This window comes from Anomaloglossus baeobatrachus, chromosome 9 (genome assembly GCF_048569485.1).
Source record: "Anomaloglossus baeobatrachus isolate aAnoBae1 chromosome 9, aAnoBae1.hap1, whole genome shotgun sequence".
NCBI lineage: Eukaryota > Metazoa > Chordata > Amphibia > Anura > Aromobatidae > Anomaloglossus > Anomaloglossus baeobatrachus.
The window spans coordinates 113,885,453-113,900,319 of NC_134361.1; the positions used below are offsets into that span (position 1 = coordinate 113,885,453).

The following is a 14,867-nucleotide window of genomic DNA, read 5'->3' on the forward strand; positions in this document are numbered from 1 at the left end:
TGTCCTGAAATCGGGCGACAGTTGTTCATCGTTCCCGTGGCATCACACGTCGCTCCGTGTGACACCACAGGAGCGATTAACATCGTGTACCTGCCTCCCGCGTCAGCCGCCGGCTCTATGTGGAAGAAAGGAGGTGGGCGGGATGTTTACATCCTGCTCATCTCCGCCCCTCCGCTTCTATTGGCCGGCGGCCGTGTGACGTCGCTGTGACGCCGAACGTCCCTCCCACTCCAGGAAGTGGACGTTCGCCGCCCACAGCGAGGTCGCACGAGAGGTAAGTATGTGTGACGGGGGTTACCGACTTTGTGCGCCACGGGCAGCAATTCGCCCGTGACGCAAAAAGGACGGGGGCGGGTACGATCGATTGTGAAATTGCACAATCGGTCGTACCGTGTAAAGCAGCCTTTAGGTAATAACTTCTACATCATCGGGGGTCCAACCACTAGGATCCCCACAAATTGCCAGAATGGAGCCCATTTATCCCTGTTAAAATGAAGCAGCAACCGTTTTCTATGAGACTTCTGGAATGCTGTTTTTGGCTTTCTCTGGCAGTCTTATTGGGAATGACTGGTGCAACAGTCGAGTATGCGCACTACTGCTCCATTCTAACAAAGATAAAAATGCTTTGTTGTGGTGCTCGCATCTCCACTGAGCTAGAAATGATCACCTATATTATCCTAAATCATCACCTATACTATCACCTACCCCTTTACGTCGATCAGACATAAAGGAGATCTGTCACCAGATTTCACAATACAAGTAGCATACGTTATTAGACAAGTCAGGACTAGACAACTAGACTAGTCAGGCTAGTTGGATACAGTCTGAAGTAAGTACACCAGCCTCATCAACTCTAACACCTGTAGTTTGTACTGAGCAGCATATTATTGAATGTTTTCAGTGAGAGGAACAAAATTATAATCTTGTGATACCTTTTAATGGCTAACTAAAATAAAGTAAAGTGATGTTAGAAAGCAAGCTGTCGAGACATCTCAGGTCTCTTCATCAGGCATGGTATGTCCTGAGATGTCTCGAAAGCTTGCTTTGTAACATCACTTTATTTTATTGTAGTTAGCCATTAAAAGGTATCACCAGATTAGAATTTTGTTCCTCTCACTGAGAACATTCAATAATTTTTCAACTGGCTAACACAGTACCAAAACCTTTTCACTTGTAATTAAATTAGCAGGAACAGATACTGAGGTAACACTGAGGTTAGGTGGATAGAAATTGAGTGTAAACTCTGAAAATGGATTTTACATCCATTTTGATATATAAATATAAGTAAGCTTCATAGTTTTTAAGATTATAAGTATAAGGTAGACAAATCAATCGAGTTCAGCCAATAGCCTATTACCATCCTCATCAGGTCTACGAGATCTGATTAATGTATGAGTTTGTATTGTAAAATCCACTGACCGGTCGACTTTAATGATCTAAATAAGAAATCAGGGTTAACTTTGGAGAAGAAACATAATACCTTGTGCTTGCGAAGACTTCCAGGACTGGTTGGGGTAGAGATTGGAGATTGCTTGGATTTAGGTGTGGACAACTGACTGCTAGAAGTTCCATTAGCTGTTAAGAAAGAAACACAAATGTATTTTATAAGCAGGCTCTGCTTCTGGCCATGATTAGGTCCTCCACCACCGTAGAAACCCTTTGGCAAACCACAATCACATTATAGGAAGGGGTCAATGGCATGCCTTCCCATCGAAGTAACAATTTATATACCTCAGTTGATGTATCTAAGGGGATAAATGGACTGTCAGAGCAGAATGACTGTTCAAACCAAGTACAGGCACTCAGTGTTTCATGGAATGGTCAATAAATTACATACACCTTCTTACCTGCTTGTTTTTCCTTTATCGCACCCTGCTTCCCTCTCTTTGCTTGACAGCTCTGGCTTCATGGTGTGCTAAGGGAGGATGATAGCAGGGAAACATGGAGGTGGGAGGGTGTATTTAAATGTTTGGGCACACCATGGTGCACTGAACTTCTGTGCTTGGTTTGAACAGTCATTCTGTGCTCACAGTCCCTTTAAATTAATTGGAGATAACTTTGATTCAGTCCATTCATCTGTGGCAGGAGCAGGAAGGTGTAATAGTGTAATCTACAGAAAAAAATCCAGCACTTCCAAAAAAACCCCACTTTTTATTCTTCTGTTGTTGTGATTAAGATGCATTTGGCCTTGAAACGCGTAAACCGTTACATGCTGGATTTTTCCCATGTTTGACCCCATTTTTAATCTGAAGAAATACATTTTTTAGAAAAGCTGGATTTTTTCCCATGGATTGCCTTACTGGAACTTTTTATCCTGTGCACTCTTATGGACAGGTGAGCTACACTTTCTATCTTTAACAGAGAGAGATAGCGGAGATGGGTTTTTAAAAACCGCGCCAGAGATCCCAGATGTAAGCTTGATCAATGTACACTTTATTTCGGCATAGGTCTACGCGTTTCAGGGGTCTCAGCCCCCTTCCTCAGGACCAGCAAGCACAAGATACATCAAATCTGCAGAGTCACATGCATACAGACAGTATATACCCAGTGGAACATCAAAGAACCGCCCTCAAAAAGAAAAAAATCGGCGGGAAAAAACTTCAATCCCTGCAAGGAATGACGTGGTCCAGTGAAAAAACAAAAGACAATGAATTGTATCAACAGCAACAGTCTTTTCGTTAATAAAATGACCAATGTAAATCAAAAAATAAAAACAAATAACATAAAACATAAATGCATCATCGATGAATAAAAAATGTATAACCATACATATATATGTGTTTAATTGTGTCCCAGACCATATTAGAATTCACACCGCAGTGAGAGGGTATAGAACCCACACCTAATCATGGCCATCAATCTTCATGAGGACCAAGGAATGTGAAGCAGTTAGACCACACAGCCAGAACGACGTGTGGTAAAAGTTCATGATCTAAAGAAAGTGAAGAAACCGTAGAAATAGGAAACTACTAAAAAAATTGTAAAAAGTGAGAAGATCTATCCCAATATTAATTATATACGGAATAGATGATGGTGTCATGGAAAAACAACATATATATCCCATGGAATGATTTAATAGTGAGCGCAAAATGAGTGCAATACATAAAACCCAAAAGGCATATATGCATATATGTACCCTACAAATTATCTATTAAAACACCTATAAGTGTAGTAAACCCATATATAAAGGGGTTAAAATGAAACAACAGGTTGCAACGGCCAAATATATTGAGCCGAAGAAAAGTGTATATATCAGAGTGAAGAAATCATGGTGTTACTATTAGAACTGTGTAGTGAATATAATACATCCGTAAAAGGAATCGGGTGCAAAAGGAAAAGGTAGGGGTGATTGGAGTTCAGGAGCGTGGGAAAAAAACCAGGTGCGCATGCGTATAATCACAGGCAAGATAGGGGTGACGAGAGTTCAGAAGCGTGGGAAAAACCAAGGTGCGCATGCGTTCGATCAAAGGCAAGAAGCCGGTGCAATGAATGAACCAATAAACTAGAGCTAGGGTGAGCAGAGTTCAAAGCGTAAAGAGAAAATGAGAAGAGAACGAATTGGAAAGAAAAGGAATCTTAATAACGGAAAAAGAATTAAGATTTAAGATACAGTGCAGAACTACACATATATATCTATATATGACGGACCTGAAAACAGATCCCGTCAAAATGAATATGCTAAAAAATCGGCAAGGAGTCTATCAAAGGAATCACTATCCATCTGGATGAAAATACTAGACTCTGACCAAGATAAAAAACCAATTTAGATATATAGATAAAACAATTATAAAAACATAAGGAAAAAATCTACCACAATATAATCAATTAGGGCAACAAACTGCCTCTGTTCCTCCATGACATTAATAAAAATAATAAATAATAAATAATAATAATTTAGATATATGGATAAAATATGTGTACATATCCCCTAAGTAATGGAAAAGACAATAACATAGCATGGACGGTGATCAAGCAAATATAGATAAAAGGTACAACAATAGTAAAAACTCAATAAGAACAGTCAAAACAATAAGACCAATAATAAAATATTAAAATTTTCAGTAATATAATTTAGAATCAAAATATCTAGATTACTCATGAAATATATCCGTGATTTCGTTGAGACCCCTTGGTTTGAGAGTATCAAGCTTATATATCCAAAAAGTTTCTTTTCTGTTTAGAACCTCCATTCGGTTATGGACATATGGAGGAATATGCTCTATAGGGGTCACTTTAATCCTGGTAGCCTTTTTATGTTGCAGATTAATATGCCTAGATAGACCATGCAACATGAACCCAATCTTAATGTTGTGTCTATGTGAGTTGATACGATTGTGAAGCGGCTGTATCGTCCTGCCCACATATCTCTTGTCAACTCGCATTCTATTAGATAAACAACATGATCTGTCTGACAGGTAAGGTGACTTTTAATGTTAAATTCCACCCCTCCTGGATTGAGGCCGAAATGTATCCTCCCATGTTGTATGTCATTACAACATAAACACTTCTTCATACCACATCTGTATACCCCTATAGGTTTATAGGACATGGTGGTAGGAAGTTCCTCTTTTAACCTGCTTGGGGCTAACATGTTTTTTAATGTGGGCGCTCTCCGATAAATGATCCCAGGAGTAGTAGGCAGAACTCCCCTCAGGTATGGATCATTCCGAAGAACATTCCAATGTCTTTGGATGATGTTTTTAATAAAATCACCGTCCCTACTATAAGTGGTAAGGAAATGAGAGGAAAATTCATTCCCAGAATTGGGACCATTTTTTATCCCAGAAGCAACACTCCGTGTAGTCAATTCTATCTGGCTCAGATCCTTGTTCACCTGATATGCTTTCTTGATTAGCGATGGGGGGTATTTTTTATCTAGGAACCTATCCTTAAGAATCATAGCCTGTTCCTTATAGTCACTATCAAGGGTGCAATTCCTCCTCACTCTCTGAAATTGATTCCTGGGCACATTGGTAAGCCATTTGTTGTAGTGGCTACTTGTAAAATCAATGTACCCATTGCTGTCGACCTTTTTGAAAAAAGTTTTAGTATAAATAGTCCCTCTGTCGTGTGCAATGGTGAGATCCAAGAAATCAATAGATCCCCTTTCTATAGTGGGTGTGAACGTAAGACCCCAATCATTATTCAGTATGCATCTCAAGAAGTCGTGCAGGTTTTTACCTGAATCATCCCATATAAAGAACAGGTCATCGATATACCTTTTGTACACGATGACATGTCTAAACAGATCGGAGAAATAGATATGTGACAACTCAAACAGACCCATGAATAAATTAGCGAAAATAGGTGCAGCCCTCGAGCCCATCGCTGTGCCACAGCGTTGATGGTACAATACATCTTGAAAGGTAAAGAAGTTATTCAACAGAATAAACCTCATACCCTCCAGCAAAAACTCTTTTTGCGGAATAGGCAATCTTTCATCAACTTCTAGGAACTGTCTGAAGCATTCCAGCCCCAATTCATGTCGGATGTTAGTATAAAGAGCGGCAATATCAAGTGTGACAAAACAGTATGAGTCCATCCAACTCACATCTTTAATAGTATTAATCAGATGTGTGGAATCCCTCAGGTAACTCCTGAGATTAATAACATGTGGTCGCATGATCTGATCCACGTATGCAGCCAGATTCTCAGTCAGAGACCCAATCCCTGATATGATGGGTCTGCCTGGGGGATTATGGAGGCATTTATGTATTTTGGGTAGATGGTAATAGAACGCTACCCTCGGATTTTTTACTTCCAGGAATTTGCTCTCGTGTTTATTTAGAACCCCTTGAGCAATAGCTCTCTGTATTAGGGCACGGTAATCTAGGACAGACTGATTGTAAGTGGTTATATCAGTAACCTCGTAATGGAGGGGGTTGGACAGATTCCTTAGAGCCTCTTTGATGTATGCACCTCTGTCCTGTATTACAATTCCTCCTCCCTTGTCAGCATTTTTAATAATAAGAGAAGTGTTATTTTTTAGTGCCATTAGAGCGCATCTTTCTTCTCTGGTAAGGTTAATTCTTGAGGGAGAATTCTTATTCTGCAATTCCTTGAAATCCTCCAATACAAGATCATTGAAAGTCTTAATATGGTTATAACACCATATTAAGACTTTCAATGATCTTGTATTGGAGGTGTCACAAACCACCGGGGGGGTCACTCAGAAATCCCCCGCGCTGGCTACCAGTACGTCACAATCGGGGGGTAACAAGTGGGGGTCACCCCTCCTTTATACCTCCCGACCGACAGACAGAGCACGTGATGCGCTCTCTAGCGCCCCTCTTATAGTCAGGCCAATTATGGAATTGCCCGACGATAAGCAAGGAGGCCGCTATACTACTTATGCCGATTATTGAAGGGTCCCCGGTGAGAGTAGGGTATATATTCCCCCGACCTCCGCGGGCGGAATATATAAAACCTCCCCGGATCTCACTGGCCTCCCCACAATAATCCTTGGCACAACTCGCTGCCACCAACCGCTTCACGGTAACTATTAGCCGAACACACAGACGTGGGATTCAAGATCGAGATAACAGAACAGCCCAAGATTAATTATATAATTTAATCAGCCTAAAGCACACTAGAAACTACAATATATACAATAGGGAATCTACAGAATATACATATGTCAGAGTACAGTTACAGATAAAGCATGGTTTACAAACAGGTATGCAATTCAATCAGTTACCTTGTGCGTCTGGCCACAGGGGGGCGCTGTAGACCAGGTTTCTAGGAACTCCCACAGATGTTTCCTGCACGTGACCCCCAGCGAAAGAACACTGGAAAATGGCCGAAGTAGGGTTATCAACCTGGGCAAATCCAGGTCCCCTCCTACCTTCGTGACCTCAGAGGGAGCACTGCTCCACCCCTGGCTGGAGTTATGGACAAAATCCACAACATGGAATATGGCCATAACTTTGCCTGGGAGCGTCGTAGGCGGACGCCGACGCTCTCATTGTGACAGTTATGAATTTAGCTACAGAATGAGAGGACTCATGACTCGTCTACTAGTTCCACATTGGCTGATATCACGCCTGGGGTATTTCCCAAGCTCCCGCTCCCATAAAAAGGGTGTGCCAGCATCGTCCGCATGCGGAGACACCATTTTTATGGTTGCCATATTTATCGGAAATATGGCTTGCGAGATATGAACCATTTTTTACTGGAGTCGTTCTGTCTGGATACTTCCAAGCTTGCTAATTAGATAGCAGCTCCTACCACAGGGTCACGGCAGGGAGTCCTCCTGTGTCCATTGTTCCTACATCATCTCATCTCCATATCACAGGAGATGGCCATGGAGGTGTAACACCTTCACAGATGCTGGACATTGAGAACAAGAAGGGAGGGGGGCACTGCCAGGGAGTGATGAGCGATTATGACTGGAAGTCATAATTCATCTTCATATCCCGGGATTTGCCTCACACCTCCCCCCTTTTGAGGGCGCTAGGGGGCAGCACACTCCGGTGTTCCCCCGTGCGCCCGTCCGCGACCTCTCCTTGTCGGGACAGCCCGTCTGCGTTACCGTGGTCACGGCCCCTTTTGTGGCGAATGGTGAAGTTGTATTGCTGGAGCGCAAGGCTCCATCGCAACAATCGCCCATTCGTCCCAGAGACGGTGTGCAACCAGCTGAGGGGATTGTGGTCCATCTCCACGATGAAGTGGCGCCCGTATAGATAGGGTTGCAGACGCTGCAGGGCCCACACTATGGCCAGGCACTCCTTCTCCATCGTGGAATAGGCCACTTCCCTTGGTAACAGCTTCCTGCTCAGGTACAAGACTGGGTGCTCTTGGCTCGCAGAGTCCACCTGGCTGAGCACCGCACCGAGGCCGAAGTCACTGGCGTCGGTCTGTACTACAAACGGCCGCGTGAAGTCGGCTGCCTGTAGCACGGGCGGGCTGGACAGGGCGTCCTTTAGGGCCTGGAAGGCTGTCTCGCAGTCCATTGTCCAATCGACTGCAGAGGGCAGCTTCTTCTTGGTGAGGTCCGTCAAGGGCTTTGCCAGGCTACTATAGCGTGGAACAAACCTCCTATAGTACCCGGCGGTCCCCAAGAAGGACATCACCTGCTTCTTGGTCCTGGGGGTGGGCCAGGATGCGATGGCCTCCACTTTCTCAGGCTCGGGCTTCAGTGTTCTCCCGCCTACCCGGTGACCGAGGTACTGGACCTCGCTCATGGCCAGCTGACACTTTCCCGGCTTGATGGTCAAACCTGCCCGGTGGATCCGCCTGAGCACCTGTGCTAGATGCTCTAGGTGGTCCTCCCAGGTGGGACTGAAGACGGCAATGTCATCCAGGTACGCGGCCGCGTACCCTTCAAGTCCCTTGAGCAGGGTGTTGACCATCCGCTGGAAGGTGGCAGGGGCATTCCTCATCCCGAATGGCATCACCGTGGACTCGTACAGTCCAAATGGGGTAATAAAGGCAGAGCGTTCCCTGGCCTTGCGAGTCAGGGGGATCTGCCAATATCCCCGGCTCAGATCCATGATGGTCAGGTACTGAGCCCCGGCCAACTGATCGAGCAGGTCATCGATGCGTGGCATTGGGTACGCATCGGCGACCGTGACAGCATTGAGCCCCCTGTAGTCCACGCAGAACCGAGTGGTTCGGTCCTTCTTAGGGACGAGGACTACAGGCGAGGCCCAAGCGCTGTTGGATGCCTGGATCACCCCCAGCTTCAGCATCTCGTCAATCTCCTGGCGCATGTGTTGCTGCACCTCCAGGGAGACCCGATATGCTGAACGCCGGATCGGGGGATGATCCCCAGTGTCCACGTGATGGACAGCCAAGTTAGTCCTTCCGGGCTGGTTGGTAAACAACCCCCGGAAGGGGTGTAGGGTGGCCCGCAGCTGGGACCGTTGGTCCTCCAGGAGCTGGTGGCCAACCTCCACATCCTCAATGGATCCGCCTGCCCTAACCTGGGCTAGCATATCCAAGAGGGTCTCCGCTTCTCCCTCCTCGGGCAGGTTGCACACGGGGAGCGCACATGCCTCCCGCTCATGATGTGCCTTCATCATGTTCACATGGAAGGGCTTCCGCCTTCCACGGGCAGGGTCCAGGGTGACCAGGTACGTCACAGGGTTGAGCTGCTGGTACACGAGGTATGGGCCTTCCCAGGCTGCCTGAAGCTTGTCCTGTGGTACGGGGACCAGTACCCACACCTTTTGACCCACTTGGTAGGTCCTCTCACAAGCGTTCTGGTCGTACCAACGCTTCTGATCGGCCTGGGCTTGAGCCATATTGTCGTGTACCAGTTGCGTCAAGGCCTGCATTTTGTCCCGGAAGCGCACGACATACTCGATAACCGACACTCCAGGGGTGGCCAAATCCCCTTCCCAAGCCTCTTTCACCAGAGCCAGGGGGCCCCGCACACGTCGCCCGTACAGGAGCTCAAACGGTGAGAATCCTGTTGAGCCCTGTGGAACCTCCCGGTAAGCAAATAACAGGTGTGGGAGATACCGCTCCCAGTCACGCCCATGGGAGTCGACCAACATCTTAAGCATCTGCTTTAAGGTGCCATTAAACCGCTCGCACAGGCCATTAGTCTGTGGATGGTACGGGCTGGCCACCAGATGTCGCACCTGGACTTGCTTACAGAGGGCCTCCATCAGCTGGGACATGAATTGGGTCCCCCGGTCCGTGAGCATTTCCTGGGGAAAACCCACTCTGGAGAAAATCTCCAGCAATGCGGTGGCCACCTTGTCAGCCCGAATGGACGACAAGGCCACTGCTTCTGGGTACCGGGTGGCATAGTCCACTACCGTCAGTATGAAGCGTTTCCCGGAGCTGCTGGGGATGGCCAGCGGGCCGACCAGATCCACAGCCACCCTCCTGAAAGGCTCATCGATGATTGGCAGAGATACTAGTGGGGCTTTGGGGTGTGGCCCCGCCTTCCCCACTCTCTGACAGGTTTCACACGAACGGCAGTAGGCAGCCACATCGGCCCCCATTTTTGGCCAGTAGAAATGCTGGTTTAACCTGGCCTTGGTCTTAGCGATCCCTAGGTGTCCGGCCATCGGAATCTCATGTGCGATCCGCAACAACTCCGTCCGGAACGGATAGGGTACCACCAGCTGTCGGTCCCTGGGCCACGCCTCCGGTGAACCATGCTGGACCGTGGCCCGGTACAGCCGTCCTTGGTCCCAGACCACTCGCTCCGGGTCCGAGTCCGAGGGAGGCTGTGCCGCCTGCTCCTTAAGAGCTTTCAGGCTGTCGTCAGCTTCTAACGCTGCCTGAAACCCCTGACTAGATGTGGCCAGAATCGACGAGACTGTCACATCTTCGGTCAGTACCCCGGGACCTGTGTCCTGGCCTCCGCCTGACTCGGCTGCCACTTGGTCAGAAGGGGAAGAGCTATCGGACCTCCGGGAGGCCCCTTGGCTTCCAGCACTCCCACTGCGGGTGACAGCGGCCACAGCCGCTGCGACCGTGGGTCGTGCCTGCTCCTCCTCCGTTCCTGACCAAGTCGCCGGTTCAGGCAGACCTACCTGGCTTCCTGACACCCCGGTTGTGGGGGAACCATGCACCGAGATCTTACCTGGGAGCACTTCCGCTCCTGGACCGGCCCCAATCTCACCTGCCTGTTCCCCTCCTGCAGCAACAGAACCCCGCTGTGAAATCTCTGGGGACCCCACATTTGCTGTGGTAGCCCCCACCCCACACACTGGTCCTCCCCCTGCAGCACCCTGCTCTCTGCTTATCCCTGCAGAGGGCAACAGATCCCAGCTCACTGGCTGGTTACTTGTAGAGGCATTGTCACACCTTTCTCTGACCCCCTCCCCTGTCACAGCTGCAGCTGAGTGTGTGTCTATGGTGTCTATGCAAGCAGAAATATCAGAGTTCACTCCCTCCTCCCTTACATCATTCATAGATAACACATTAACATTGTTAGGAGTCATGTCAGTACGGGCTGAAGGTTCAGCCCTTGGGGGGGGCCCAAACTGGGAGGTTATCTGCCCCAAATCTGTCCCAAGTAGCACGTTTGCAGGGATCCGATCAGTTACCCCCACCTCCCTCACCCCTCGCCCTGCGCCCCAGTCCACATAAATGTCAGCAACAGGCAGCGCCGGGTCAATGCCTCCAATCCCGGAGACAGCGAGGGTTTTTCCAGGGATCAAGTCTTGGGGGGACACCATGTCAGGCCGCACCAGAGTCACCTCCGAGGCGCTGTCTCGCAGTCCTATGGTCACAGACCGGCCGACGGTGACAGGTTGGAAGCTGTCCAGGGACCTACCACCACCCCCACCCACACAATACACCTTGGGCGGCCCTTGGGACGGAGCCGGGGCCTTGGGACGCTGAGGGCACATGGCCTTGAAGTGTCCAGGTAGGTTGCACTGGTGGCACCGTCTTGGTTCTGGCACGGGCCTGGAGAGGGGAGTTGAGGGGGACACCCCCTGCAGTCTAGGGGCAGGTGGGGCAGTCGCAGAGTTCATCTTACCCCCTCTCCAGGTGCTGCTGGTGGCTGCTCTCCTGGCCTCAGGAGCCCGATTGTTGGTGTAGTCATCGGCCAGGGCAGCTGTAGCCGTGGATCCCTTTGGCTTCTGGTCTCGGATGAACTGGCGGAGATCCTCAGGGCAGTTCCACAAGAGTTGCTCCGTGATGAACAAGTCCAGGATCTCCGGTCCGGTGGAAAGCTGCAGGCCTTGGGTCCAGTGGTCGGCAGCTCGGGCAAGTGCCCGCCGGTGGTCAGCCCAGGAGTCCTTTGGTCCCTTTTGCAGGGTCCGGAACTTCTTGCGGTAGGACTCTGGAGTGAGGTTGTACTGTTGGATCAGGCCCGCTTGATGGTGTCGTAGCCCTGATCTGCCTCAGCAGGCAAGTCCCCAAGGATATCCAGGGCCTTACCCCTTAGACGGGGGGTCAGGTATTTGGCCCACTGATCCTTGTCCAGATGGTGCTGCAAGCAAGTCCGTTCAAAAGCAGTCAGGAAAGAGTCCAAGTCTCCATCCTTCTCCAGCACTGGGAAGTCCTCAACACGGACCTTTGGAAGTTTGGTGTTTTGAAGGTCACATGTGGCTGATGAGGGCCGGAGCTGAGCTAGCTGCAGCTGGTAGTCACGGTCTGCCTGTCGCTCTCGCTCTTCACGCGCTGCCTGCCGCTCCGCAGCCTCACGCGCTGCTTGCCGTTCCGCAGCCTCAGCGTCACGCGCTGCTTGCCGCTCCGCAGCCTCAGCGTCACGCGCTGCCTGTCGCCCACGCTCGGCCATGAGTATCTCGTAGGTATCCCGGTCTCCAGCCATAAGCCTGGCCAAGGCAGCTTGAAGGAGGGCCTCTGCACCTCTCAGGCCGGAGGGATTGGCAAGTGGTGATCTGCGGCACGCCGCAGAGCCAGGTGATTCACTGTCCATTTCAGAGCGGAGGGCTGGCATCTGGCTCGTTGAGGACCCTTGGGCGAGCTCCTCCTCATTTTGTCCAGCAGTGCCAGGTTGTGCGATGTCCTCTGCAGAGCTGTTCTCTGGCGTCTGGCTCCTGGAGGACTCGTGGACAACCTCCTCATCGTCTCTGGCCTTAGCATCGGCCATTCCTTTGGCTTTGCTCCTGGTGCTCTCAGCCATTCTTGCAGACTTTTGGTCACTGACACAGAACTGACACCTGATGCCTCCACACACCTTACAGTATCTGCACTCTGACACTCTAGTGTTGAGCTAGTCTGAAGACCCCAGCAGCCACAGCTGCTGCAGGCAGTCTTTAGTGTCTGGGAGTATGGGTCTCACACTCACACACACTATTATCTCGATCCCACCGCTGCCACCAATATGTCACAAACCACCGGGGGGGTCACTCAGAAATCCCCCGCGCTGGCTACCAGTACGTCACAATCGGGGGGTAACAAGTGGGGGTCACCCCTCCTTTATACCTCCCGACCGACAGACAGAGCACGTGATGCGCTCTCTAGCGCCCCTCTTATAGTCAGGCCAATTATGGAATTGCCCGACGATAAGCAAGGAGGCCGCTATACTACTTATGCCGATTATTGAAGGGTCCCCGGTGAGAGTAGGGTATATATTCCCCCGACCTCCGCGGGCGGAATATATAAAACCTCCCCGGATCTCACTGGCCTCCCCACAATAATCCTTGGCACAACTCGCTGCCACCAACCGCTTCACGGTAACTATTAGCCGAACACACAGACGTGGGATTCAAGATCGAGATAACAGAACAGCCCAAGATTAATTATATAATTTAATCAGCCTAAAGCACACTAGAAACTACAATATATACAATAGGGAATCTACAGAATATACATATGTCAGAGTACAGTTACAGATAAAGCATGGTTTACAAACAGGTATGCAATTCAATCAGTTACCTTGTGCGTCTGGCCACAGGGGGGCGCTGTAGACCAGGTTTCTAGGAACTCCCACAGATGTTTCCTGCACGTGACCCCCAGCGAAAGAACACTGGAAAATGGCCGAAGTAGGGTTATCAACCTGGGCAAATCCAGGTCCCCTCCTACCTTCGTGACCTCAGAGGGAGCACTGCTCCACCCCTGGCTGGAGTTATGGACAAAATCCACAACATGGAATATGGCCATAACTTTGCCTGGGAGCGTCGTAGGCGGACGCCGACGCTCTCATTGTGACAGTTATGAATTTAGCTACAGAATGAGAGGACTCATGACTCGTCTACTAGTTCCACATTGGCTGATATCACGCCTGGGGTATTTCCCAAGCTCCCGCTCCCATAAAAAGGGTGTGCCAGCATCGTCCGCATGCGGAGACACCATTTTTATGGTTGCCATATTTATCGGAAATATGGCTTGCGAGATATGAACCATTTTTTACTGGAGTCGTTCTGTCTGGATACTTCCAAGCTTGCTAATTAGATAGCAGCTCCTACCACAGGGTCACGGCAGGGAGTCCTCCTGTGTCCATTGTTCCCACATCATCTCATCTCCATATCACAGGAGATGGCCATGGAGGTGTAACACCTTCACAGATGCTGGACATTGAGAACAAGAAGGGAGGGGGGCACTGCCAGGGAGTGATGAGCGATTATGACTGGAAGTCATAATTCATCTTCATATCCCGGGATTTGCCTCACAGGAGGATTTCAAGGAATTGCAGAATAAGAATTCTCCCTCAAGAATTAACCTTACCAGAGAAGAAAGATGCGCTCTAATGGCACTAAAAAATAACACTTCTCTTATTATTAAAAATGCTGACAAGGGAGGAGGAATTGTAATACAGGACAGAGGTGCATACATCAAAGAGACTCTAAGGAATCTGTCCAACCCCCTCCATTACGAGGTTACTGATATAACCACTTACAATCAGTCTGTCCTAGATTACCGTGGCCTAATACAGAGAGCTATTGCTCAAGGGGTTCTAAATAAACACGAGAGCAAATTCCTGGAAGTAAAAAATCCGAGGGTAGCATTCTATTACCATCTACCCAAAATACATAAATGCCTCCATAATCCCCCAGGCAGACCCATCATATCAGGGATTGGGTCTCTGACTGAGAATCTGGCTGCATACGTGGATCAGATCATGCGACCACATGTTATTAATCTCAGGAGTTACCTGAGGGATTCCACACATCTGATTAATACTATTAAAGATGTGAGTTGGATGGACTCATACTGTTTTGTCACACTTGATATTGCCGCTCTTTATACTAACATCCGACATGAATTGGGGCTGGAATGCTTCAGACAGTTCCTAGAAGTTGATGAAAGATTGCCTATTCCGCAAAAAGAGTTTTTGCTGGAGGGTATGAGGTTTATTCTGTTGAATAACTTCTTTACCTTTCAAGATGTATTGTACCATCAACGCTGTGGCACAGCGATGGGCTCGAGGGCTGCACCTATTTTCGCTAATTTATTCATGGGTCTGTTTGAGTTGTCACATATCTATTCCT

General features: G+C 48.7%; 1 protein-coding gene across 1 annotated transcript in view; it reads right to left on the reverse strand.

The window, feature by feature from the left end:
• Positions 1–14,867, reverse strand: part of DCX (doublecortin) — a 231,654-nt gene that overhangs the window by 18,060 nt on the left and 198,727 nt on the right. Inside the window, exon 6 of the mRNA XM_075323945.1 lies at positions 1,481–1,575. Coding sequence (XP_075180060.1) covers positions 1,481–1,575 — 95 coding nt within the window. The remainder of the gene's footprint in view (positions 1–1,480; positions 1,576–14,867) is intronic.